General features: G+C 27.2%; 2 protein-coding genes, 1 long non-coding RNA gene and 5 other non-coding genes across 9 annotated transcripts; 2 read left to right on the top strand and 6 right to left on the bottom strand.

Moving 5' to 3' along the window:
• Positions 1–8,383: 8,383 nt before the first annotated feature.
• On the top strand, positions 8,384–12,014 carry LOC101492665 (glutathione S-transferase F11-like). Its single transcript, XM_004503042.4, has 3 exons — positions 8,384–8,616; positions 9,151–9,199; positions 11,421–12,014. Exons 1-3 carry the CDS (start codon positions 8,470–8,472, stop codon positions 11,864–11,866), a joined length of 642 nt encoding a protein of 213 aa, XP_004503099.1. The 5' UTR covers positions 8,384–8,469; the 3' UTR covers positions 11,867–12,014.
• Positions 12,015–13,921: 1,907 nt separating this feature from the next.
• Positions 13,922–16,114, bottom strand: LOC101492442 (uncharacterized). Its single transcript, XR_189930.4, has 2 exons — positions 15,776–16,114; positions 13,922–15,065 (listed from the first exon to the last, which is right to left on the bottom strand). It is a non-coding gene; the product is annotated as an uncharacterized lncRNA (long non-coding RNA).
• Positions 14,559–14,657, bottom strand: LOC113787297 (small nucleolar RNA Z103). The gene has a single exon (XR_003473805.1). It is a non-coding gene; the product is annotated as a small nucleolar RNA Z103 (small nucleolar RNA).
• On the bottom strand, positions 14,780–14,875 carry LOC113787299 (small nucleolar RNA Z103). The gene has a single exon (XR_003473807.1). It is a non-coding gene; the product is annotated as a small nucleolar RNA Z103 (small nucleolar RNA).
• LOC113787298 (small nucleolar RNA Z103) lies at positions 14,995–15,090 on the bottom strand. Its single transcript, XR_003473806.1, has one exon. It is a non-coding gene; the product is annotated as a small nucleolar RNA Z103 (small nucleolar RNA).
• Positions 15,282–15,377, bottom strand: LOC113787296 (small nucleolar RNA Z103). Its single transcript, XR_003473804.1, has one exon. It is a non-coding gene; the product is annotated as a small nucleolar RNA Z103 (small nucleolar RNA).
• On the bottom strand, positions 15,519–15,613 carry LOC113787302 (small nucleolar RNA Z103). Its single transcript, XR_003473810.1, has one exon. It is a non-coding gene; the product is annotated as a small nucleolar RNA Z103 (small nucleolar RNA).
• Positions 16,115–19,039: 2,925 nt separating the features above from the next.
• Positions 19,040–23,933, top strand: LOC101491581 (sucrose synthase 5-like). Of its 2 annotated transcripts, none has more exons than XR_001144036.3 (14): positions 19,040–19,328; positions 19,409–19,563; positions 19,701–19,893; positions 20,265–20,383; positions 20,655–20,871; positions 20,957–21,052; positions 21,158–21,331; positions 21,510–21,626; positions 21,728–21,894; positions 22,052–22,276; positions 22,363–22,929; positions 23,073–23,211; positions 23,370–23,465; positions 23,649–23,933. XR_001144036.3 is itself a non-coding variant. In XM_004503039.4 (14 exons), the coding sequence occupies exons 1-14, from the start codon at positions 19,089–19,091 to the stop codon at positions 23,674–23,676; spliced, it is 2,523 nt and encodes an 840-aa protein (XP_004503096.1). In that variant the 5' UTR covers positions 19,041–19,088; the 3' UTR covers positions 23,677–23,933. The 2 variants fall into 2 exon arrangements, 1 of the variants encoding a protein (XP_004503096.1); XM_004503039.4 differs by having other exon boundaries at positions 19,041–19,328; positions 23,380–23,465.
• Positions 23,934–23,943: the final 10 nt, after the last annotated feature.

The raw sequence follows: 23,943 nt of genomic DNA, 5'->3' as shown, positions 1-23,943 counted from the left end.
TAAAACAATAAATGGCACAAAACACTAACAAAAATTGCAAAACAAAAAAATGGGACACAATATTAAAACAAAACTACAGGGTCTTATAAAAATAGTCACTCTTTTATTTTTAATTTTTTAATAAGTAAAAATGTTATTAAAAGAAGTTTAAAAAAATACTTCTAACACTTACGACAAAAAAATTAGTCTAGACTCAATATCATAATCCAAAAATCTTACCCACCAAATTATGTGCTTAAAAGCTGTGAAGAATTCAATATAGCCGTCCAAAATACTAAAACTGTATAAAAGACATCAATCGTGGGAAACACAACAAATGATGTTGATCTTTTTCTTTTTGAAGGAATGAGCTTCATCTTGTTGAAAAAGGGTGTGAAAATTTTATAGTCAAAAGTAAACGTTTTTGACAAAAAAATAAAATAATAATAATAATGCCCACAATTTCAGGCATCAATCAATCAACGTTTACCACACAAATCAAAAGACAGACAGACTCTAGGGGGGACCCAGCCAGACAGAAAGTGCTAGAAAAACCAAATCGAATTGTTTCTTCATTGCAATAAACGTGTCAAAGTAAACCATTCTTTATTGTACCACTACAACTTTGATTGGTGTCGTACAATTTTTTCGTGGAAAAATTGTCAATTCTTTCACAAAATTTGTAGACGAAAAACCGTACACCCTTTTAGAACACAGTTATTTAAGTCGCATCTGGTGTATAAAACTCAAATTAATTCTATATATTTATAATGGTGGTCCAGGGGTGTTAGTGAACTTGGTAATTTCAATGAAACTCAATATTCAAATCAAACATTGTCGGTTATTTATAGATCCGATAAAAAATCAAATTAAATTAATGTTAATAGAAAATTATTAGTTTTTAGTTTTAAAATCTAATGAAAATCAAATCAAACCAATATTTTAAAGACTGTTATTGTCTATTTTAGATTTCAATTTAAAATTCTATTTAAATTATAGATAATTAAATTTTATTTTAATTTAGAACTGTTAAAATTATGTTACCACTATATATGATGTTTTAGAGAATAAAATTATAGATTTATAATTATAATTTATTTCAAATTATATTAGAAAAACAAATTAAGGTGACAGTTTCTTATTTTATTTTGTGTCTGAATATATTGTTATTAATTATTGGAATCATTGATATATATAAATATACACGGAAGTATTGTATGTGAGGCGAAAGATGTGACCCCATTATTTCAAAAAAATATTTTAAATCATAAATATAATAAAATTATAAGGAGATGTAATTCATAAATTTTAAGGCATAAATCAATTGTTAAATGATGATATTATTAAATTAAATGTTTTGTCTAGATTCAAATCTAAGATCTCATGTATGAGTTAATTATTATAAAATTTGCTATATTTGTTAAGACAAACAAGAAAAACCTCAAATATTAAAAGATCACAATTCAAACACATGTGAAAATAAAAAAAATCAAAAGAGTTCAATCTTTGCAATTGTCACGCTAATCCGAACTTACTCCATTACAATCCTAATTTATTGATTGACTAACATATTAACAATCAACAGAAAATAAACTATCATATATTGTATCTATGACATGATAATTACTATGTATTTTCTTCGATAATGATTTCTTCAACTAATCATTTATCCACGCGTGCAATATATAATTAGTCATAAAGGAAACAAACGGAGACGAACCACAATTTTCAAGACATAATCAAGCAGAGTAAAATAAATTAAATGAACATTGAACATCATATCACATAACAAAATCAACAATGCATGATAATTCAATAAGAATACTAATAACCAACTAGTTCACATTGGATCCATCTAACTCTAAGTTGATATAGATAGAAAAGTCACCTACTACCCTTGAATAAGAGTCTCTAGTCAGAGAAATTCAGTATTTAAATGAATGACTCAGTTGTGTCCTACATTTCGTTAGACATTCCTATTGATAACTCATCAAAGTCTCATCGAACGTCGAGCTTCGATTATTTCGTATCATAACCCCAACACGCCATACTATCTGAATGCAACGCATAAAATTTCATCATCTACAGTCACTATTTGAAAACATTTAATACATATATACAACTAAGCGTGATACAACAAATTAATATTTCTCATCAACACATCAACCATATTTAACCTTACTAGTTTAATCATAAGTTGTTAGTATAACATTAATATCTAACTCCTTATTTCTAGTTAATTAATATCCTAATTACTCATTATGATTTAATGAAATCGATTACTTCATAACTTAGTTATTTTTTAATTATAATTTTTTATCTAATCGATAAACCAAGACCTACTAATATGTTATTTTTGACTGATACAACGGACTCACACAAAAAGATCAAATTAAAATCAAGAAAATCCTAAATCATTGTTTGAACATGAATCATTATTTTTCCATAAATAAATTGAACAAATAAGTTATAAAATCATTGTTCAAAATGAGAAACAAGAAGAAAAAAAAAAGATTTGCAAGCAACAAAAGAAGTGGTATAAAGTAGTGAACAACAAACTAAAGCAGAAAAAGAAAATCACATAAGAGTGATGATGATGATGATGATGGTTGAAGAATGAGAAGTTGTTAGGTTAAGAGTTAAGACACTTAGTTTTAGTTTAGGATGAATTACGGAATCAAAAAAATGAATGAATAGTGCGTGTTCAAGTCATCGTGTGATTGATTTTTAAAATTAAAGTTTGTTACATGAACTATTTCATATTGATTTGATTCGGTATTTTACTTAGAAGCAGAAACAACCAGTAATTTTTAGTTTGATTTTTTGGATTCATTAGATCTATTCCATTTACTTACATCCCCTAATCATGCATTAAAAAATGAATGATTTAATTTTCATTATGTAATCCTACAAAATCCAATTGTCAAGATTTGGCGTATTTTTTATTTTTTTAAAGAATCGAGGAGATAGAGAGAGTAGGGAGATCCTAATGCAAGATTTATTTTAATGTTGACGAGATTCGATGACATAACTAATGTTCACGGTATGATATGCAGACCAATCAAACTAAGGATGAATTATCCTTTACCAAGTAGCTGCTGTTCGTTTAACCATGAGAACAACAACATCAAACAAATAGTTTGGTGGTAATATTCCAATATCTTTAATTTCTTCAAAGAAAAAACAACCACGTTAATTCTCTTTTTCTTTTTCATTTTCCAAACTTAATTAACCAATAAAAGAATATTAAAAATCTCACATATTCCATTATAAGGATCAACTGATATTTACGTTAATTCTCTTTTTCTTCCCCAATTTCCAAACTTAATTAACCAATAACAGAATATTAAAGATATCACTCATTCCATTATAAGGATCAACTGATATTTATATGTAACTCATATTTAATTATCTAAATCTAAAAAATTCCTAACATTTTTTGTGGATGACTTTGTTTTAGAAATTTGTCCTTTTTTTAATCATCCATTAATTTTAGATTCAATTTAGTTTTTTTTTATATTTAATTTATATTTATTTACACAATTAACTTTTAAGATATATTAAATTACATAGACAAAATTTTAAGTTTGAAAATTATTTTTAATTATTATCATAAAATATTAAGATCTAATTGAAACATTGCAACAAATTGATTATCCAAATTATTTTACATGTCAAATACGTTAAATATATTAATTATGTGAATAAATCTTTTATGACATATTTTTCAAAGTTATACATGTTTAAATTATTGTAGAGAAAATAAAAAAAATATTAATCATTTGTAAAATTTAATATCAAATTTGAAATAATAAGAAATTTTTAATTAAACTTATCATTATTGAATTAATGACTATCGGTACAAATAAACAAAATGCAATTTAAGGGAAGAAAATTGAGTTAAAGAGTTGTACTTTTGGCATTTTATTTCTTTTACAAAAGGAAATTTGTGAATTTAACTGATAGAATTTTCGGTTTGGTCCCGTATTACTAATTTTCATTCCAGTGATGAATAAAAATACGTGTATGTATTGTATTGTCTTCTGTTTCCGATTTTCCGCCAATAGTTACCGCACTGTATGGGTGCATTGACCACAGTTAGTAAACTATGGGCTGTGTCAAATTAATAAAACTAGGTCATGGTCAAGGGGATATAATTATTATTCTAGAATTTAGATTAACATTAGTTTATTTGAAATCTTTTACAATTGGATTGTCACATATTGAAGATCGTGGTTGCATTTATGTTGAGTGAATTCATAACCTCACTGATGAATTCATTGGTTTAGATTTAATGAATTTAACTGTGAGACACACACTCCCTTCCACTTTAAGTATAAACAAACATAAATTATAAAAATTAATAATTTTGTGTTAAATACAATAATTTTTTAAAGTATTGATTTTTAATAACTTTATTGAACAATTATCGATTAAGTTGATTTCTCAATTTTAAGAATAATGACTATAATGTATTTTCACTTTTTTAAATTTATTTTTCCATATATTTTTCAAAACAATGTTAAACAATACGTAGACTAGTTTTACGAAATTTGATGATAGTACAAATCAGTTGACCATACAAAAACATATAAATAAATAGAAAATAAATAATGGTTAAAAAAGTAATAACAAGTAAAAAGTTTGGGTCAAATAGTTTTCGTAAACTGTAACATTTTCCATTTTTGAAACATCCTTTCTTTACTCAAAATTAACTCCCTCTAAAATGGTTTATTTAAAATATATGGAATTAAAAAGTATGGACTATTAATGCAAAATTTAATGAAAATCTACTATTTTGTCATATCATTTTAATTTTTTTTTTAAATTTTAAAACTGATTATATGAAATAAAAAATATAATATTTTTTGATTAAAAGATGTGAATATAAAATTATTTTATTGAGACAGTATATCGGCCTTGCACTCTAAGTATATTTACGCAAATGAGAAATTTGTATTTGATAATGAAATGAAATGAATTAATTAGTTTGTGGATTAAGGACGATCCTCACCTGAAGCCGATCTATTAAAATGGACTTGAATTTAATTAGTCACACCTTGTGAGGCATAGCATATATATGCAGTTCAACAATTACTCGACAACTAAGAGCTTTCAGTGACTCACATTGGGCAACCAACATTAAGGTTTTTGCTCCACCAACTCTATTCTGTGATAGTTTTGATATTGGCATTCCCTTATGCTTATAATGTAAATTCCATTCGTAACTTATTCATACATCTAGAAATAGAAAATAAAGTCTAACAAACTACCTATCTAAATGTTATATTTTGTTAAAAGTTTTAAATTCAATCTACTAAATTAGCCACTGTTAGTTATAAATTCATTTTTAATAAGATAACATATATCTTGTATATCAACTATTTTTTTTACCAAAGCCTAGTATCATGCTTAATTATATTGTGAAGCGGTTCCATCACGACATAGTATTATTAGGCATTTATGCATGTATTTTCATTTTATTATTTAAATTCATTTTTTCCATCAAAAGTCAATAGAAAAATTTCTACTTTATTTTTGAAAGGTTTAGTTGCAGTTTTGGTTCATTTATTATTATTAATTGACGGAATTGATCAACTTATTTTATAAGTCGATAGTTTTAATCCATCTATCATATTTTTGAATAAAAAAACAGTGATTTGACATATTTTAAATGACGTAACATACAATTCTATAATATAAAATCATTTAGATGCATTAATTATTCATATGTCATTAATTAAATTAAAAATATGAAAATTTCTGAAGTTGAAATTTAAGTTTTTACAAAGTTTTATTACAATTTGATATGTATTAATCACTCTACGTCATCATATCATATGTTACATTATTTAAAATATTGTCATTATTTTTTAGTTAAAAATTCAGAGGGACGAATCAAAACTATCGACTTTTAAAATAGAGAGACCGATTTCGTAAATCAGTAAAAATAGAATGACTAAAATTGCAGTTAAGCTTTATTAAAATATTGAATAAAAATATGGCGACGGTAATTTGTCTATAAATTATTAATAATGACTAATTTCAATAATTTAGTCTACTAATAAAAAAAATAGACATTAAATTTATAAGTTGCAGGTTTTATTTTTTCACCATAATAATTTTAATAAAAGTTAAATAAATAATCGTGACTTTTTCTCTATAAAACATTTAACATCCGCGAATTTAAAAATGAAAGGGGAAATAACAGTGTACCTTACTCACCTCAATCTCAAACATATCAAAGTATAGTAAATCAGTTGTCAACTACCGGTAAATACATGATGAAATGGGATAGTGAATGGTGGGTGAAAATATACAATTCATAAATATCAAGTTAAATTAATTGATTTATTTTTAATTAAATATATTTTTCATCTCTATAAAGTTAGTTGATTTAACTAAATATATCACATAATGGAACAAATAATCCATTGTTTGATGGCTCAAAAAGCATGGGTTGTTACAACCACCACAGAAGCATTTTGAAAATGGGATGAGAGAATGAAAATATTTGCAACAGTCGCGATTTTGAAAAATAAATCCAAGTAAGTAGTTGAAAACATTTCCAACCACCACGACATTTGCAACCCACGATATTTTTGAAATGTTGACGTGTATTAGTATTCTTTATTTACCCTAAAAAGTATATTTTAACGTGAGAGAAAAAAGAGATTAAAATTATAAAACAGCGTGGGTGATGTGCTTTAATGATGGAAATTGAAGAATGGACAAAAAATAAGTGAAAAGTACAATGGATCGAATCCAAATCTATTTTGAACTTATTGTTGGAAGTCAAAGTTTAACCCTCTTATCAAACTTAGAGCATCTAAAATAGTAGTTATCTAAAAAAGGTGTTTAAGTCAATTTCACAACTACACATTATTGTTGTTGGTACCTAATATGCATTCTACTACTCTATCCAGTATTCCATAAAAAATTACTCAATAGGCGACACTATTATTTATTAAATTGAAAAATATAATTCACTAACACACTATTTTTTCTTTCTATTTTAAAATGGTGAGTCTTGTGTGTCATAGAGGAGAGATAGAATAATTATACAAGTATCTATTAGACACCCTTTTTTCTCCTCCAATAGCGTGGTTAATAAGTTGGGTTTTTATTAGTAAAATAATCCTCATTGGAGATGCTTTTATGATTGAGACAATCAGTTTTGAAGGACAGAGCAAAATCAATGATCTGACCGGATCCAAGCCATTTGAATGGACGAATTCAATATGCAGGCAGCTTATAACGGGTCATATGAATTTAGAAATGTGGATATATATAAATTTGGGTGGTTGGATGCGCTTTACAAAATATAAATCCATCGTTATTTAAATTTCATCGCATCACTTCAAATTCTACGTTTAAAAATTCAAATTTTTTAGGATGAATTATTTAGTTCACTTAGTCATCGCATTACTAGTATAGTAAATAATTTGTTTGATAAAAACCTACAAAATATTAAAAGTTTGATGTGTTTTAAAAAAAATGAATTTAAAAATAAAATTTGCAAAAAAATTTAAAGAAATATGAACACCCAAAAAATATAAAAAAGTCCATTACCTGAATCAACTCATCCGCACTATCTGTCACTTACATAACCGATGCAAATATCGGTCATCATTGAGCCTCTAATTTGAAGGCTCAATTTTAGATGGTTTAGCAAAATTGAGTCTAACCCACCCATACCCAAATGATGTTCAACCCTACAGTTTTGAGGTCATTTTCTTAAATTTTATCTAATGATAAAAAATTCAATCGTTTTCTCAACTATGAGAGTGAGAAGAAATACAAACTTTTATGAGAGTGAGAAGAAATACAAACTTTTACTTTTCTAAAGTAACTTTTATTATTTTTGGATTTTTAAATAATTTTCATGCAAATTACTTAAATTCTTTCACAAATATAACATATTACTTCTGTCCCTATATGCAAGACCCTAATGAAAAAAATTATGACCCTTTTTATAATATATTTTTCAATTTACAAAATGTATTAGTCAATTTTTCACAAAAACACCTTTAATTAAATAAAAAAATTAAAACATTCTTCAATTTCACTCTCTTAATAATTAAAAGATAATTTAAAAAAATATATATAAACAATTAACACATTTAACTAAAAAAACTATTTTTCTTAATTTTTAATTTTTATGTATCAACAAACAGAAGTCTTATAAGTAGTAACAAGTAGTATGAAACACTTAACAATATTACTTCCTAATTGGTAAAAGCTAGGCCCAAACAAATATGTTGGACTTTCCACAAGGGGCGAAGAAATTACGAATTCACGTGTCAACCCCCACGCTGCTTGTTGCTGCACACTGTGCTAAGTGGACGGTTAAGTGAGATATTCTAGTATCCCTCTATATATACACATATTCAATTTCCAAAATCAAGATATAATGCATGTAATCATAATTAATTATCACCTCTGAAATTTTTTGAGCATATTATTTTAATTAACAAAAGCAGGGGAAATATGGTAGTCAAAGTTTATGGTTCAATAAGGGCAGCATGCCCTCAAAGAGTGTTGGCTTGCCTCTTAGAGAAAGGGATAGAATTTGAACTTGTGCATGTTGATCTTGATAAAGGAGAACAAAAGCACCCTGAATTCCTTCTCCTACAGGTACTAAAGTTTATTAATACACCTCTGTATATTTATGAGTCATGTATACATATAAAGAGTGTATGTGTTAATTTTTTGTTTTTTTTACAGGGTATAAGTGTTAATTTTGATTATACAAATATATTTATATTGATGGTTTAATATTTTTTTTATTATTTATATACAATTGTATGATTTGATGAAGAAAAAAAATACAATTGTATGATCAAATATTAATTTATCTATGTTTTCAAAAAAAAAAAATTAATTAATCTATATGAGATTTTATCTTTTATTTTAAAAAATAATTAGCTAATAAATTTTTATTTAGAATTTTTTATAGAATCTGTTTTTCATGTTGACAAAAGTTTATTCAAAAAAAATGTTGAAAAATATTGTTTTGATGTTTTTTTTGGATTAAAAAGGGAATTTGAATTATTTCTGTAGCACATATTTCAGACTTTCTTGTACAAGAATCCTTCATGTAAATTTAGATATTATAATAGCTTGAATTTATTTGCCCTTGATAAATAATTGGAGTTATATGTTTTGCAGCCATTTGGTCAAGTCCCAGTAGTAGAGGATGGTGATTTCAGACTCTTTGGTGAGAAAAATGCAAAAATAAATTGTTTACTTAGTGATTACTGCCATTTTTTTTTTCTCTCAATTAAATTTGTGCCCATTCAAAAGTTTCACAACTTGGTTATAGAAATTATTTTGAACATACAAACGAAGTATCTTTATATTTATATCAAAAAGTAAAAAAAATAAAATAAAATTAGATCTAGCAAATTAATTTTCCAGATGTAATTGGTTGAAAATTATAAACTATCATTCTAGTAATTAAACGACTAAGTGTGAAAAAGTGAATTTCTGTATATTGATGTATTCAGATCTCTTAAATTGATTTGATATAACTTATTTATAAAATAAATTATGGGGAGAATTTCAAAAATTTATTTAATTATAAAAACCTAGCTAGATCATTCATAATAATTAGATTTAATGAAATATTCTACTTAAATAAATATATATTGCATAATAATATTTTTATGATTACAATTAATATTCCTTTTTAAATGTTTTTATTATTAAAAATATAATAATTATGCACTGATAAATGATTATATTTAAAAAAGTTATATATACATGCCTTCAATCCTATTTTAACATGATGAATAAGACTGAGTAAAAAACATGATGTATAAGCAAAACTATTGTGCATTGCCACTACATCATCATAGTTAAAAAGATTAAATTACTATGCATTAATACAGGTTTTTTTTACAAAACATTAATTCAAGTATTTTTGAAAATAATATTACAACATGACACCACGGTAAAATTTAATTGAACTTTGGAGTTCTATGTAAAGTATTTTCATACCACCTCTGAGCTGTATATAGCTCTTAAATTCATTGATTAAAACTATGTTTTCGTTTATTCCTTCAAAGATTTAACTGTGTTGGTCTACATACTTTTTTTAGTTTATAAGAGCATCTCAATTTAGAACAACACATTGGAGTCCTCTTTTTTGGTACCAAACACGTGATTAATAGTTATTGTTTTAATTAAAAATATTTAGTAAATGTCTCGATCCTTCGACTCATCTCAACAATTTCTCATTTAAGTTTTTTAAAATCTAAAATTTGATTAAAATAAAAGAAAAAATGACAAAAATCGTAGTATATAAATCGAACCTAAAAAAAAGAAAAAGAAAGAAAACAAAAGAAGAAACACAAAAGTTAAACTATAGATAAATACAAAAAAAATGTTTAACATTCTTTAAAAAAATAAGTATCGATCATTTAATTTTTTCAAATTAATAAAAAAAGAAAGTAATTGGATTATTTAAATTGTTTTTAAGGGAAACTTTGTTCATGAGGATAAAATCTAACTAAATTAAATAAATTTTGAGAATAATAATATTTTTAGTTAAGTTTTACTTATATTTTAAATCACAACACACACGCGCTTATATATATATATATATATATATATATAATATTATTATTTTTATTTATATTTAGAACATTATTTTAGGGAATTTATATCCAAAATTAATGAAATATTTATTAAAAAGGTTTCACAAGTAACTTCACATTTATTTATTACTTTAATATGGACACATATAAGCATTTTTCTATTTATAATTATAGTCACATATATAAATGGGAATATAGAAGACTTGTACAAGAAGTGTTACCAATTGGGGTACCAAATAAGTGTAGGTAGTAGCTACCTCGTAGATAGATACGTAGTACTATTTAAAGCCTTTAAAATAAAATACGATTTAAGCACTTTTACGTCATGTTATACTTTTAAAACAGGCATATGATTTTATTTATTCATTTATCCGATAAATTTTTGAGGATTTGGAATATTACACCAAAAAAACTTTGATTATATCATATTTTACTATTTACGCTATTAATTTAAACATTATGAATTTATTTACAAATTTATCCTTTTAAATTTTAGTGACGTTTAAATTTTGTGTTGCTTTCAATATCTTATATTAATTTAAATAAATTAATACCTATTTTAGTAATAAAAAAAAATCACGTCCACTACAATATTTGATTTTGGTAAAATATGTAGTTCTGTTCCTATATATTGACTTATGACATTTTTAAGTGTTGGTTAACTTTTATTAGTGTGTGAACTAAACATTTCCTCAATATAATTGTTTATTAAAGTACTTTTGGGGATGAATTATTTGACCCTTTTTTAATAATCAACAAATAGCCAATACTTGGTTTGGAAACTAATGTTGAATCCTTCATGAATTTCATTTCCTTATTTTATCTTTTTAATTTGTGTAGAATCAAGGGCAATTGTAAGGTACTATGCAACAAAATATGCAAATCAAGGTACTGACCTAGTTGGTACAACTTTAGAGGAGAAAGCTTTGGTAGACCAATGGCTTGAAGTAGAAGCACACAATTTCAATGATTTATGTTTCAATATAATGTTTCATCTTATAATCTTACCTAGGATGGGTAAACCTGGAGACATAGCTTTAGCTCATAGTTGTGAACAAAAACTAGAGAAGGTGTTTGATATTTATGAACAAAGGCTTTCTAAAAGCACTTATCTTGCTGGTGATAAGTTCAGTTTGGCTGATCTTAGCCACCTTCCTGGAATTGAACATCTTATTGAGGAAGCAAAATTGGGACATTTGATTACTGAGAGAAAGAATGTGAATGCTTGGTGGGAGAAAATTTCAAGTAGGCCAGCTTGGAAGAAATTGAAGACTTTGGTTAACTAATTAAGGAGATATTGTTCTATTATTACCTAAAGAGGAGATTGAAAATAATGGTTTGGTATGGTTAGATATTTTTATGATTGGTTATGATTATGCATGTTAAGAAAACAATGATTTTTAAAGAATAAATGTTTAGATGAGTGTTCTTTTTCGTCTCTAAGTTTTTTTTTTTTTACACACGTAACATTATTAAGGAATAGGGTTTAGATGGAACTTCTACTCGAATTAATTAAGGAATAGGGTTTAGATGGAACTTCTACTCGAATTAAAAGTATATGATGACGATGACTTCACAATTGTAGAGTGCAAACTCAATTTCTTCTCTAATAATAAAGAAAAATGATCTTAAAAAATTCAAAAGTAATGTAAAAAAAATTGTTAGCATTTGTTTGAAAAAATATTAGGGAACCATCACATATAAAATGCAAATTTTATTATATGATAGAAAAAAATCTGGACACTTTAGTCTATACACAAATCATGGTCTAAATAAAGGAGTTTTTTTTTTAATGAAAAATTTGTGTATATTAGTTTCAAGGGGGGCCAAAATCCCATAAAAGAAAGAAAAACTGATTGGTTAAAATCCCAATTGACAATATCCAAGAAAAATAAAAAAGATGAAATACTATCAAAAATAATGTTATCTGAAGTAGTTTCTAAACCAAATTTAGAAACATATTATTTGCATATTCGCGTATTGAAAAAAGAAGGAATACATACTCATGCTTATTATTGACTCTCAAATCCCTTTTCTTTTAAGTACATGGTTCTGCTTTGTAATTCCCTCAGGGCATCTTCAACGGTAATGCATTCGTCTGTCATTGTATAATAATTTAAAATTTAATTTTTTGTAAATTTACTGTTGGAGTTGTGCTAAATTTCAAGATGATGTGACATAATGGACCCCATTTAATAAATCTATGTTCAATTCAGATGATCTTAGCTTTGCCTTCTATGTAATGTAATCTTATCAAATTGCAACATCAATTAACTCAATGTTATTCAAATTCGAATGAATATTTGCAAATTAATAATTTTATACTGTATGAACATATTATATTTTGAACAAATTTTCTTTAAATAATAATAACATAATCTTTTAAATAAATTAATCCAAATATACTAGAAAGTGAGGAAGAAGAGTTTAATCCTAAGCTCCAATTGTAAGAATTTTTTTAGGCTTTAATTACATTAAGAGTCAATTTTCTAAGCTCACTATTATTTGGCCACAATCTACACAATAAAAAAGTCAAAAAATTATATGATTAAAAAAACCCAACTAAAAAAAGTCCTCAAATAATTTTCATAAGAAATAATTTGAGGAAAAAAAAATCCAAAAGTTTTTCAACAAAAAACATTTCAAAACACTGGTAGGAGACAAAAAAAAAAGATTTGAATGATTTTATATTAAAATTTTGGAATTTTTCAAGAAAACAAATTATAATTGGTAAAACAGCGGACCCAAGAAGTCCTCATAAGGCCCACAAAAATATTAAAATAATAGATTGGGACTTAAAATAATTAACTCCATAAAAGTTCCATAATTAAGTGGTTCAGAAGTATGCTTATTTAAAAAGAATTTAATATTTTGAAGATTAATTGACATTTAACATCTGAAATAACTTCCAAGAATCCGTTCTCAAATGTATATAAGATTCAATAAAACAAGAATCCGTTCTCAAATGAATATTATTTATGAAGTTATCAAAATAATTTTATTCAAACAGAGAAAAGGAATAAAAGATGCAAATACAATCCAAAAAGTGTAAACTTGTTGAATTAATTTATCACCAAAAGATAGACATTGAATCTTATTTGGAGATTCCGTTTCTATTAGTACTATTGGAGGAATTCAAAACTCAATATATCCTATAGCTTTGTGACAGATTGTGTGCTGAACAATTACATTATCGTTAAGAAAGGTTTTGTACCAGCAATTTTTTAATTAAAATTCTACATATCCAATTTCAGATTTCCGTAATTTTAAGATAATAATATTGAAATAAAAATAATAATTTACAGATGCTTACGATGCAGGTTATTTTTTATAATAATCAATAAAAAAATTAAAATTTTATTCATAATTGAAATTAATACACTACAATCATTATAATTCCTAAAAACAAACTATGATATTCAAAGTGTCCTGTTGTCCAATGCGAGATCGAGAAGTCTTCAATAACATGGAAACATTGGCAGTGTCTTTGCACAAGTCAAGTTTGTGCCGGTTCTTCAGCATCTCTGTTGTTCAAGGAGGGCCTGACTGGTGGAACTTAAGAATGACGAAGAAACGGCACAAGCTAGACTCATGCAAAACTGAACAACCGTCGGTGCTGATTTAAACAACTGATTTTGCAGCAATCACAATAATGAAATTGATGATCAACCGTAACAAATTTGAAACAAAAATCATTAAGCATGTGTTGTTGGAAGTAATTTTGTAATTAAGTTTTATTCGAATGAGAATAAATTCGATGATAAATGTAAAAGACAAGCCAAACTTGCTATCCACACCGAAAGTAGTGCAAGCATTAAACATCTGTTATTTAATATTAGGAGATCATTCTCAAAAGCAATAGGATATAGTCATTGCTAAAAAAAATTAGAATCTTATACCCTTGCTTAATTCTCCAACATTTAAGAATAAAAACAACTAGCATCATACAAACCATAAAGATAAAAATGCATACAAAAGATGGATCAGATTATTTGGCTTGATTTTCCCCAAAGGGAAAACAAAATTCGCACAGTATGTTCACCTTCGATCATCTGGGGAAATAATCATCACATCCATCATGAAAATCAGAATGCAAAAAAAACAGAAAAATTAATACAGAAGAGGAATGTGTCTAAAATACTACATGAACCTAACTTTAAATGCAAGGACTTTTGAATAGACATTTTAAGGACAAAAATATAGATCAGATTATTAGGCTTGATTTCTCTAAAGAGAAATAAATTCGCACAGTATGTTCAGATTCGATCATCTGGGGAAATAATCATCAATTCCATAAAATAATGACACTTATACTACAAGAATTCAGACCAAACGAATATGTTGACAATACGGATATAAAAAGCCATAAATAATTCAGATACCTACAACTTATAATTCTAATAGGCTTGGAAAGATGGATCAGACTATTAGGCTTGATTTCTCCAAAGAGAAACAAATTCGCACAGTATGTTCACCTTCGATCATCTGGGGAAATAATCATCAGTTCCATCTTTCAATCACACATATTATTAGATACCGACATGAAGAGAATTATGAGTAGCTAATCATACATGGTTCGAAATAAAAGACATAACATTCTATTCAGATGTCAAGAAATTAATAATAAACATTGCAATATCAGATAGACAATTAAGAATTACATGCAAAGACTTATGAGTTGCGAATTTCATAATTGCAAATATGGATCAGATTATTAGGCTTGATTTCTCTAAAGAGAAATAAATTCGCACAGTATGTTCATCTTCGATCATCTGGGGAAATAATCATCACATCCATTTACAAAGCAAGATATTATAAAACACTAACACAACCTCATAGAACAGATATACATGTATACAAAAACACAAGAATAGATGCTAACATTTAATTCAATTACCCAACAATATTATTAAAATTTGCCAATTTCATGATATAATGGCGGATCAGATTATTTGGCTTGATTCTCCGAAGAGAACAAAATTCGCACAGTATGTTCAGTTTCGATCATCTGGGGAAATAATCATCATATCCATCTAAAAATAAAACCTAAAATTCGAATTGAAAAGCAAAAAAAAAACAATAGAAACAAAAACATCAATGTAGCAACATACATACACTCGAAGCATATATAATTAAATTAGCGACATAAAAAATAAAAATTAAGGATTGTTGAAAAGAGAAGAGAAAGAATTTACCCAGTCTGCAATAGTAACTGGATTGAAAGGAAAACAGTTCAAAAAAGATTGCAGAAAGGAATTGCTATGGCGTCAGCTCATACTCAAAGCCCACGGGAATTAGGGCAGTGGTAATCAGTATTTTGACGCATGGAATAAAAAGAATAACAGAAACACAAAAGACATAACAAAAGAATGAATCGAAAAGAGAATGAAAGAAGCGAATTTTGAGAGAGAATAAGTGATGATGAGAAGAGTGAGTGGCGAATGTGTTTATAAAGGGAAGAAAGGAAGAGTACCGCGGCCACGAAACCCTAATTTTGTGATGTAGTTTAGTTTGTGTGCAACCAAGAAACCTAATTGTGTTGGTCTTTGTTGTAAACTGGATCGGGTTGGCCCATATATCCAACGGGCCACCGTAAAATTTTAAAAGGTAAATTATTGTTTTAGCGTCTAAAAGAATAAAAAAATAATTTAATAATCAATTTAAATTTTTTGTTCAGTGACTAAAATAATAACTTTTTATAATTTCGAAAACTAAAGTAGTAGTTTATAAAGATTTTGAATAAATAACCATTTTTTATATATAAATATAACTAATAACTAATAAAATATTTGTGTATATCTGAGTCGTTTATTATTAGATATATTAATATATTAATTAGTTAAAGTTGGTCATATTTAAAATTCAGGTATTAAGTAATTTTTTTAAAAGAACTATTAAACTTTACATGAAGATACTAAATGTAATTCCTTCAATCATTAATTCAAGAAAGATATTCATTTAGGGATCATAAATATATATTAAGTTCATGTATTATTTTTTTTCTTATTTATTTGTAAGATATTAAAAAAAAAAAGATAATAATAAATATATGTTTCTCTTTTAACTAATTTATCTCTATATTATCATATTTTAATTGATCAAATAGTGACAAATATTTGTTATATTGATCATTTGTATAATGTATTATAAACTTCTTCATTTTTATCTAAAATATTAAATATACACATCAATAATGTATTCTATATTAAATAACACTCGCAATCTCTTAACTTAATTTCAGTTAACGTTTTAATTATTTATATTTTTTTCCTTCTCGATTTGGTCCTTTATTTTAATTTTAAGTGACAATTTGATTTTTTATGTTTTAAAATGTCAATAATATTATCTTTTTTTTTACAAAAATTCATCAAAATTTTCAAACAAAAATCATAAAATTAATTATTATCTTCAATATAATGCAAATTTCATCAAGTTCATAACTTAAATCTTTAAATAAACTCATATTTTCATTCTTTATTTGATGAATTTGATGTTGTTGGAGATGAAAATATGAGTTTATTTGAATATTTAAATGCATTTGATGAAATTTACATTATATTGAAGATTATTATTAATTTTATGGATTTTGTTTGAAAATTTTGATGAATTTTTTAAATTTTTGTTAAAAAAATATAACATTGTTGATATTTTAAAACGTAAAAAATCAAATTGTCACTTTAAATTAAAATAAATGATAATATCGAAAAGAAAAAAAAAAGATAAATGACTAAAATGTTATTTGAAATTAAGTTTAAGAATTACAAGTGTTATTTAGTCTGTATTATATGTAGACACATAAAAAAATATAGAAAACATTGAAATATTTTTTCGAAAAAAATCAAAAAATATTTTAAATCATTTTTTTTGTTGCGAAAATATTTGAAAACATTTTTTTTAAAAAAATTATTGAAACTTTTATCTTAAAATTTTTTTATACCAAATTTTATCCAAAAAAATAAAAAAAAAATTTGCTAAAGAAAATTTGAATTTTTTATCCAAAAATTAATTGAAATTTTTATCACGAATATTTTATTTATCTGAAAATTTTTTATATCTATTTTTTTTAAAATATTAAAACTATTTTATATTTAGAAATCAGTTTCAAATCGATTGAGAACTACGGTGAACTTAATTCGAATATAATTTTTAAAAACTTAATTAAACATAGTTCAATTCGGTTCAGTTTTTACCCCATGAACATTCTTAATAATTAATTGACCAATTATAAATATTTGTTTGCTAGTTCTTTATAAATTCTGCTCCCATGATCTTAGTCTTTTAGTCTATGTGAGTGAAATATTCTCTTCATATCAAATTAAATAAAATCTCAAATTTGTCATTAACTTTTAATTAATTGATCTTTTAAAGATAACATTTTAACTAAATAATTAATAATAAATAAGTCTCATATAATTCGAACAATAAAATTTAACTATTATATTATAAATTTTAAACATTTTTATTTTTATCTTAAATTATTGATTTATGATCCAAAAAATTTTAATTAATTAATTTATAATAAATATTTATCTCATATATATATATATATATTATAAATATTATCGTTGGATATAACAGTGTCGTGAAAATGGAATATACAAGCATATGAGTAAAAAAAAAAAATATATATATATATATATACGGTCAAAACACGTTTATAACAAATTAATCATTTTAAGTTTTTTATTTTTTTTATTTTTTAACAAATGAGTCATTTAAGTCGAAAAACATTTGCATGATTATGCTCTTTGATCCAACTACACATTCTAATTGTATTGAAAAAAAAAAATATAAAAATCTTCATCTCCAATATCTATATTCAACTCATGAAAAAAGCGCAAAAGCAGCAATCTTTAAGAAAATAGAGAGAACAAAAGAATGGAATAGTGCAATAAAACCCCCCAATAACAGTTTCAACGATTTGCGATTTTGAGAATGGTGTTTTCCCATTTCCCTCTTGCGCGGTGAACGCCAAAGTGAACGACGAAATATAATTTTTATTTAACTCATCACATCTCACCTGAGACTATAAGAGCAGCGTTACCTATTTTACCAAAACTCAAATATATATTTTTTTTCTTTCCTAAGTTTTTATCGTCTCAAATCACTGCAATGTACTCCAAATCTTCACTAAACACAACTATGTCTAAGGTCCTTCAAAGCTATTTCTCTTTTATTTTTTTTCAATAGCACTAGAAAAGTATAGGTCATGCTAATATTTATTATTATGTGTACACTAGACACAACAAGCAAATTTCTTGAAGATGGGAGCTTCACATATTCCCTCTTTCATATACACAAAGAAGAAAAGAATGATACCAATAATTCTCACTTAGAAATGCTCATTGCCTTTTTGCAATTGTTCTTTCTCCCTCTCTTGCACCTATGCATTCACCCCAATTTCAAGTTTTCTAAGTAACATCAATTCAAAACGACATATATAAATAGCTACACATATAAATTGTAATAATTCAGATATCTCTCCTTAGACCAACAACCTTAAATTTCATGGCTTCCACATCAAGCCTGAAGCGCACAAATTCAATAACAGATAACATGTCATCATCGGATAAATCGAAGCAAAGTAGGTACCATATGAAGAAGTGTTTCGCCAAGTACCTTGAGAAAGGTAGAAGGATTATAAAACTTCATGACTTGATGGAAGAAATGGAGCAAGTTATAAATGACAACACTCACATTTATCAAATATTGGAGGGAAATCTAGGCTTCTTATTAAGTTTTACACAGGTTAATCTTTTTTTTTTTTTCTTACTTAATTTGCATTTTATTAGCCTTACATATGTTTGTTAATATTGTGATTCTTGCAGGAAGCTGTTGTTGATCCACCATATGTTGCTTTTGCAGTAAGGTCAGCCCCTGGAGTTTGGGAATATGTAAAAGTGAGCTCTGAGAACCTTTCAGTTGAACCTATAACATCCACTGATTACCTCAAATTTAAGGAAAGAATATTCCATGAAAAATGGTACGTCATTTTCCCGGTTTAGCCTTCTAAGCAACAATTTTTTTACTTAATAGATATTTTTGTTTAGTAAATTTAGGAAATAGTACAGCAACTTTAATGAACAAGACATATTCCATTAACTTGGGTCTATGTTGCAGGGCAAATGATGAAAATTCATTTGAAGCAGATTTTGGAGCATTTGACTTTCCTATTCCAAACTTAACATTGCCTTCTTCAATTGGAAATGGACTCCATTTTGTTTCAAAGTTCTTAACTTCAAGGTTTAGTGGCAAATTGGCAAAAACACAACCTATATTGGACTACTTGTTATCACTAAATCATCAAGGAGAAGTAAATACAAATTAACATCATATCAATAACTCTCACACACACAAAGTACACCAATGTTTTGAAAACCACACCAGATATCGAATCGACAAGTCCTCCAAAAAATGGTTCAAACATAGTTGAACCGGATGACTTATTAATAAATTTTTAAAAAATGCCAAAACAAATTGATTGAACCAACTGCGGTTTAACTCTAGTTCAATCAGATTATGGTTCAAACAAGAATGAACCAACCAACAAGCTGACTGATTCTTAGTTCAACCAGTTGAACTGGTTGGTTCGGTCTAATTTTAAAACATTGGAGTATACACACATTGTAAATTTGTGAGTTACTTTTGGTTATTCATCAACCTTTTTGTCATCTAAACTTACAGAGTCTAATGATAAATGATACCTTGAGCTCAGTTGCAAAGCTGCAGCTGGCACTAACAGTGGCTGATGCATTCCTCTTAGCACTTCCATTGGATACTCCCTATCATGATTTTGAACCAAGGTAAACCTCTTTATGTTGAGTATGACTCATATTTATTTATAAGTGTCCATTCTATTATGTAACCCTAAACATTGCATATTCAAAAAACTAGTAGCCACTATTGTGTCAAATGTAAGCACAATTAGTTGAATTTAGTGATCAATTGTTTGTGTTCTTGTATGCGTTTATTTATCTGTTTCATTAGAATCGGATGTGTTGTTCTAACACTTTATACTTCTTAAAGTGGAAAAATATTTGTGATTCACCAATTGAATACTATTTTCATGCATAGGTTTAAGCAGTGGGGTTTTGAAAAAGGATGGGGAGATACTGCAGGAAGAGTGAAAGATACAATGAGAACTTTGTCAGAAGTACTCCAAGCTCCAGACCCAATAAACATGGAGAAATTTTTCAGCAGAGTTCCTACAATATTCAATATTGTGATATTCTCTATTCATGGTTATTTTGGGCAAGCTGATGTTCTTGGCTTGCCAGATACTGGTGGACAGGTAGCATTTCTAAAATTGAATAGTCGAGTTATTAAGCGAATGTGGCAGCTCTTCTAACATTTTTTTTCTCTACAATGTGGAATAGGTAGTTTACATATTGGATCAAGTGAGAGCTTTGGAAGCAGAGTTGCTACTTAGGATTAATCAACAAGGCTTAAATGTGAAGCCTCAAATTCTTGTGGTATGTTTCATGCAAAAGAATGATAATTCGTTTCTACATAGAATAACAACTTTCTTTTAATAGAATTATATTATACAAGCTAGTATATGTTATTCACAATGATAGGTCACAAGGCTCATACCTGATGCTCAAGGAACCAAATGCAATCAGGAGTTGGAACCAATCATTGATACCATGCACTCGAAAATTCTACGTGTGCCTTTTCAGACAGATAAAGGAATCCTGCGCCAATGGGTTTCTCGCTTCGACATTTATCCTTATCTCGAGAGGTTTACCCAGGTATGCATATTTTCTATAAGAACCTTTACCTGGTACTCACTCCGTAACAAATTGTAAATGAAAAAGTACATGCATTTGGTCCAAACATGTACTACTTTTGCTCATATTTTGTTACACATGGAGTAGATTTCTCTCTTATGAATTTTCCATTTTACTAGTTTTTTTATTCTTGTTATAGGATGCCACAACTAAGATTCTCAACCTCATGGAAGGAAAACCAGATCTTGTTATAGGAAATTACACTGATGGGAATTTGGCAGCTTCTCTTATGGCTAGCAAACTTAGAATAACTCAAGTGAGCATCCTTTAATTTGCTATTATTCAAAATTAAATTGTGTCTTTTAAGGATGTCTTTTTTGTTGCATGAATTAATGAATGAGGTTGGTTAAAAACCAGGGAACTATAGCACATGCTTTAGAGAAGACTAAGTATGAAGATTCAGATGTCAAGTGGAAAGAATTGGATCCAAAGTATCACTTCTCATGCCAATTCATGGCTGATACAATTGCAATGAATGCATCAGATTTCATCATAACCAGCACATATCAGGAAATTGCTGGAAGGTTAGGCCTTATAACTAAAAGTTTTGTTTCTTTTTTTTTAGTATTTCACAACCTTTCTGTACTATTGTGAATTCAATTTGGCACCAAATATCAATATAGAGGGGCAAGAAAATAAAAGGGTTGTATCATACTGAGTTGTGAATGTTTTTGTTTGCAGCAAAGATAAACCTGGACAGTATGAAAGTCATGCAACATTTACACTCCCAGGACTTTGCAGAGTTGTTTCAGGGATAAATATATTTGATCCTAAGTTCAACATAGCTGCACCTGGAGCTGACCAATCTGTCTATTTTCCTTACACAGAAAAAGACAAAAGACTCACTCAATTTCATCCTGCCATTGAAGACTTACTATATAGTAAAGTGGATAACAAAGATCATATGTAAGTCACAATGTAAAGACTTTAGAACAGAACTACTCCCTCTCTTCCTTTTTATTGATTTCCTTATTTGTTTTATATGGAACCAGTGGATATCTGGAAAACAGAAGAAAACCTATCATCTTCTCAATGGCAAGGCTTGATGTTGTGAAGAACATAACTGGTTTAGTCGAATGGTACGGTAAGAATCCGAGATTGAGAGGCCTAGTGAACCTTGTCATTGTTGGAGGATTCTTTAATCCTTTGAAATCAAAAGACAGAGAAGAAATGACAGAAATAAAAAAAATGCATGGTTTAATTGAAAAGTATCAACTGAAGGGTCAATTTAGATGGATAGTTGCACAGACTGATAGACATCGGAACGGAGAGCTTTATCGCTTCGTCGCAGACACGAAGGGAGCTTTTGTGCAGCCTGCTTTATATGAAGCATTTGGTCTTACTGTCATTGAAGCAATGAACTGTGGTTTGCCTACTTTTGCTACTAACCATGGTGGGCCTGCTGAAATTATTGTTGATGGTGTTTCTGGTTTTCATATTGATCCTCTTAATGGAGAAGAATCAAGCAACAAAATTGCTGATTTCTTTGAAAAATGTAAAGTGGATTCAACACATTGGAATATGATTTCTGTGACCGGATTGCAGCGCATTAATGAAAGGTAAAGAAAAAAAAAACAGGTTATAAAGTCAGGGGTATCACTATTTATAAATTCTTTTCGGCCTTTTATCTCTTTTCAACGTGGAATTTGGATTTTTCTCAATAACATTTTGACAAGATTGCTTGCATGGCTTTGTTACGTAGTTATACTTGGAAGATCTATGCAAACAAGTTGCTGAATATGGGAAACATTTATACCTTTTGGAGACAAGTGAATAATGAACCAAAAGTGGCAAAACAAAGATACATTTGGATGTTCTATAATCTTATGTTTAAGAATTTGGTAAGCAATATATATGTTCCAATTTAGAATAGTTTTTTTTCTTTAAAAATTGGACAGCCGATAAATTTTTATTAATTAAAGTAGCATTAGTGACAATTTTACAATTGTACCCCCAAAAAGATTTGAAATTCTTAGTTACCATTTCTTATATATGCAAGTGTTACACAGGTGAAGACTATATTTGTTCTAAGTGATGAACCTCAACAACCAGTGTCTAACTCCAAGCAACAAAATCTCAGCAAAAAGGGAACAAGGTATGTCATATAATCAATAAAAAAAGTTTGACAAAAAAAATCAATTTTCTAAAATATTGAATTTGTTTCACTAGATTTTTTTTCTCTTTATGAGAAGTCTTTGAAGTTTAGAATATAGTTTGCTATTTTTTTTTTTACCAAACTTGCATTATTTTTTTAATCCTGTTTGGTTTGCTGCTGCAGGCGTTCGAAGTCCAAATCGCAGAGTTAAGATCAACCACACAAACACAAGTTAATGTAACTTATTTTCATCTGTGCAACAACTTATTCAAGAAAATCTTGCTCACATAATTAATTTCATTATAAATAAGTTGTATATTTGTTGCCAAATGACAACCTTTCAATGTTTTCAATAAAATCCTTATGCACAAAGAGAAGATATGAAACTATTGTTATCTTAACTACCAAGTGTAAATCATATCAAAAGAATTTCAAAGTTTCGTGAAGATTTTCTATGATATACTATTATATCCGGTCT

Source organism: Cicer arietinum, chromosome 6, assembly GCF_000331145.2.
Source record: "Cicer arietinum cultivar CDC Frontier isolate Library 1 chromosome 6, Cicar.CDCFrontier_v2.0, whole genome shotgun sequence".
Lineage (NCBI taxonomy): Eukaryota > Viridiplantae > Streptophyta > Magnoliopsida > Fabales > Fabaceae > Cicer > Cicer arietinum.
The sequence above is the reverse complement of the archived record's forward strand: the minus strand, read 5'-3'. Positions and strand labels throughout refer to the sequence as shown.

What these genes read in the sequence shown, in the direction of transcription:
- LOC101492665 (XM_004503042.4), top strand. Translation starts at nt 8,470, where the DNA reads ATGGTAGTCAAAGTTTATGGTTCAATAAGGGCAGCATGCCCTCAAAGA. An exon ending in CTGAATTCCTTCTCCTACAG is followed by an intron (nt 8,617 to 9,150) that starts GTACTAAAGTTT and finishes TATGTTTTGCAG; the next exon opens with CCATTTGGTCAAGTCCCAGT. An exon ending in TGGTGATTTCAGACTCTTTG is followed by an intron (nt 9,200 to 11,420) that starts GTGAGAAAAATG and finishes TAATTTGTGTAG; the next exon opens with AATCAAGGGCAATTGTAAGG.
- LOC101491581 (XM_004503039.4), top strand. Translation starts at nt 19,089, where the DNA reads ATGGCTTCCACATCAAGCCTGAAGCGCACAAATTCAATAACAGATAAC. An exon ending in TATCAGGAAATTGCTGGAAG is followed by an intron (nt 21,895 to 22,051) that starts GTTAGGCCTTAT and finishes TTTTGTTTGCAG; the next exon opens with CAAAGATAAACCTGGACAGT. An exon ending in CTCAGCAAAAAGGGAACAAG is followed by an intron (nt 23,466 to 23,648) that starts GTATGTCATATA and finishes TTGCTGCTGCAG; the next exon opens with GCGTTCGAAGTCCAAATCGC.